The sequence below is a fragment of the Sorex fumeus genome, unplaced genomic scaffold (assembly GCF_029834395.1).
Source record: "Sorex fumeus unplaced genomic scaffold, SorFum_2.1 ptg000021l, whole genome shotgun sequence".
Classification (NCBI taxonomy): Eukaryota; Metazoa; Chordata; class Mammalia; order Eulipotyphla; family Soricidae; genus Sorex; species Sorex fumeus.
The window spans coordinates 12326291-12329433 of record NW_026606078.1 but is presented as its reverse complement, the minus strand read 5'-3'; the positions used below and the strand labels follow the sequence as shown (position 1 = coordinate 12329433).

The 3143-nt window shown below is 44.4% G+C and overlaps 1 gene segment (V, D, J or C); it reads left to right on the top strand.

Annotated features, from left to right (window-relative positions):
• Positions 1 to 490: 490 nt before the first annotated feature.
• Positions 491 to 2899, top strand: LOC130022873 (Ig lambda-2 chain V region-like). The segment is given in 2 exon segments: positions 491 to 555; positions 2562 to 2899. Coding segments are annotated over 2 exon segments (384 nt in total).
• Positions 2900 to 3143: the final 244 nt, after the last annotated feature.

The window sequence follows — 3143 nt, the reverse complement described above, 5'->3', positions numbered from 1 at the left end:
GGCTATTGAAAATATAGTGGTGCAATGAACATATAGGTACAGATGTGATTTCTACTGTGCTTTTTTACTTTCTCGGGATATATTCCCAGAAGTAGTATTTCAGGGTTATATGGAAGCTCAATTTCTAGTTTTTGAAGGACTGACAGACACTGAATTTAGATCCTTTGAGACTGAGAAACTTTAGATGGAAGGAAAGAAAGTCGGAAAGCAGGAAAAAAGACAAGCAGAGGTGAATCTTTCCATCAGTGGACACTAGAGGGGGGCTGTGTGTCATGCTCTGAAATCAAATTTGGCACGAAATGCAGCCTCAGACCCTGGGGATCTCTAGTACCTGTCACTGACTTGGAACAACTCAGAAACTCTGCCATGGTTACACTGCTGAGTGACCTTGAGGAACTCATTTGCATGACAGCCCCACCTCCGCAGGTGGAAGCAGATATAAGGAGAACTTGGAGGCTGGTCTTGAGCTGAGTGGGTCTGACAAATCACAGCCTTGGGTTGTCTCCACCATGGCCTGGGCTCCTCTCCTGCTCACATTTCTGGCTCACTGCACAGGTCAGGGGCACTCTCTGGATTGGTGGGAGAAAATGGCAAAGGATACTCTGCTCCTTTATATCATTGTCTAATCCTCTTTCCTTGGTCTATCTATTTTCAGGGGTCACTTCTCAGAATGTGGTAACTCAAGAACCATCACTAGTCATGACTGCTGGGGGCACAATTACACTCACCTGTGGCTCCAGCACTGGGGCTGTTAGCACCAGTAATTATGCTTGTTGGATTTAACAGAAGCCCTACCATAAGCCCTGGGGTCTAGTAGCTAGAACCAATTATAGGCATCCAGATGTCCCTGCCCAATTCTCTGGCTCCTTGCTTGGAAACAAGGCAGTCCTCACCATCACTGGAGCCGAGGAGGAGGATGAAGCTGAGTATTTCTGTACTCTGTGGTTCAGCAACCATTTCCACAGTGTCAGATGTAAGTGGAAAAGTGAGACATAATCCCCAAGCTAAGTTTCATCTTTTGCTGCTGAGTACAGCAGGTCCTTTAATAAAATTGATGTAGGCAGTAGTCACGGAAGGGCTCCCATGGCAATGGAATTTCCAGGATGTAGTAAAAACATGCCTTATGCTTTTATTATATATGACCATGCCTTAAGGTCATCAGGAACTAAGGTCTGATAAGACCTTCACCTGGCACCAATAACAGACCGAGAGAAAGCTGGACCTCCCCATGCTCCCCCCCCCCCATCCCCACCACCACATACACACCCTGAGAGAACAAAGGCCAAAATGTAATTTCAAAGAAGGCCAATGACCACTCCCAACTGTACCACCTTGACCACATCCATAGGTGGAAGACCGAAGACCCATGTGGGGGCAGATTGGACAAACACTACAAAAGTCACCTTGATCAAAGGAAACTCACACATATGCTGTCTAAGCCCATGTGCTGCTTGTGGCTTTGTGGCCGAGCACACTAAGATATAAAAGGCATTGGGAGAGGTGAAGCATACGTATGTTACATTAGCAATTACCCATGCGATAAAGTATCCACGTTATTTCAGGAGTTTCTCCCGAACTTGCATATATTAACACAGAAGAATCCTGACCTCAGAGCCTCTATTTAACAAAGTTGTCTAAAAAATGGAGAAGGGTTAAGAATAACAGTGCTGATTCTGCACATTTTTCATTATCAAAATTCATCCATCCATTTCCTGCCTGGGGAATAACAGACACTGAATTTAGATTTTTTGACACCTATAACTCTAGACCTGAGGACAAAAGGTTGGAAGAAGGAAAGGAAAGAAGGATGTACAGGGGACAGGGCCAAAGTCCACAAGTACGTTAGTGGGTCTAAAAGAGTGGTAAAGTTACAATATGCAAACCACATTGTCAACAACACTGAAAACATGAGATCCAAACTACAGCAATAAAAATTTAAAATGTGTCTTTCAAGGTGGCAGGCTGGGATGTTGGAGGGGATGGAAACTGGGAAAACTGATGGTGGGAATTTAACACTGGTGGCATTGGTGCTGGAACATTGTATGTCTAAAATTTGCTGTGAATATCTTTGTGAATCATAATTTTTTAATAAAAAATTTAATGGGTAAAGAAAGGTTGGACACTAGCAAAAAAGACAAGCAGGAGTGAAGAGGGGGATGTGTGTCATGCTCTGAGATCAAATTCTGCATGGATTGCACCCCCAGGCCCTGGGACCTATAGTACATGTCACTAACTTGGAACAACTCAAGAAACTCTGCCATGATCAAACTGCTGAGTGACCATGAGGAATTCATTTGCATGACAGCCCCACCTCCACAGAAGGAAGCAGGTATAAGGAGAGCTTGGAGGTTGGTCCCGTGCTGAGGGGGTCTGAAAAATCACAGCATTGGGTTGTCTACACCATGACTTGGGTTCCTCTCCTGCTCACAATTCTGGCTCACTGCACAGGTCAGGGGAACTCTCTGGGTTGGTGGGGGAAAATGGCAAAGGATGCTATGCTGCACCTTTATATCATTGTCTCATCCTTTGTCCTTTGTCCTTGGTCTCCTGTCTATTTTCAGGAGTTACTTCTCAGAATGTGGTAATTCAAGAACCATCACTGTCTACAAATCCTGGGGGCACAGTTACTCTTATCTGTGGCTCCAGCACTATGGCTGTTACTACCAGTATTGCTGCCAACTGGATTCAACAGAAGCACTACCAGAAACCCTGGGGTCTAATAAGTAGAACCAGTAGACATCCAGACGTTCCAGCTCGATTCTCTGGCTCCCTGCTTGGAAACAAGGCAGTCCTCACCATCACTGGAGCCAAGGAAGAGGACGAGGCTGAGTATTTCTGTGCTCTGTGGTTCAGCAACCATTTCCACAGTGACAGATACAGATGGGGAAATGAGACCTAAACCCCAACTTAGCTTCATTTTTTAGTACTGAGTGCCACTGATCCTATATTGAAGTCGGCTAGTTCAAAGTCTTTTTTATAATGCCCATGACAAAATAAAAACAACCATTTCTGGAAACTCCAAAGGAAACAAAATTATTCCAGGACTTGATAAACTCCTTCACTTATAATACTGCTTTCCAAAGCAGTATGGCTTGACATTAGTTAGGACTTACTCTATTTCTGTTTTTTGGTATATAGGCTAA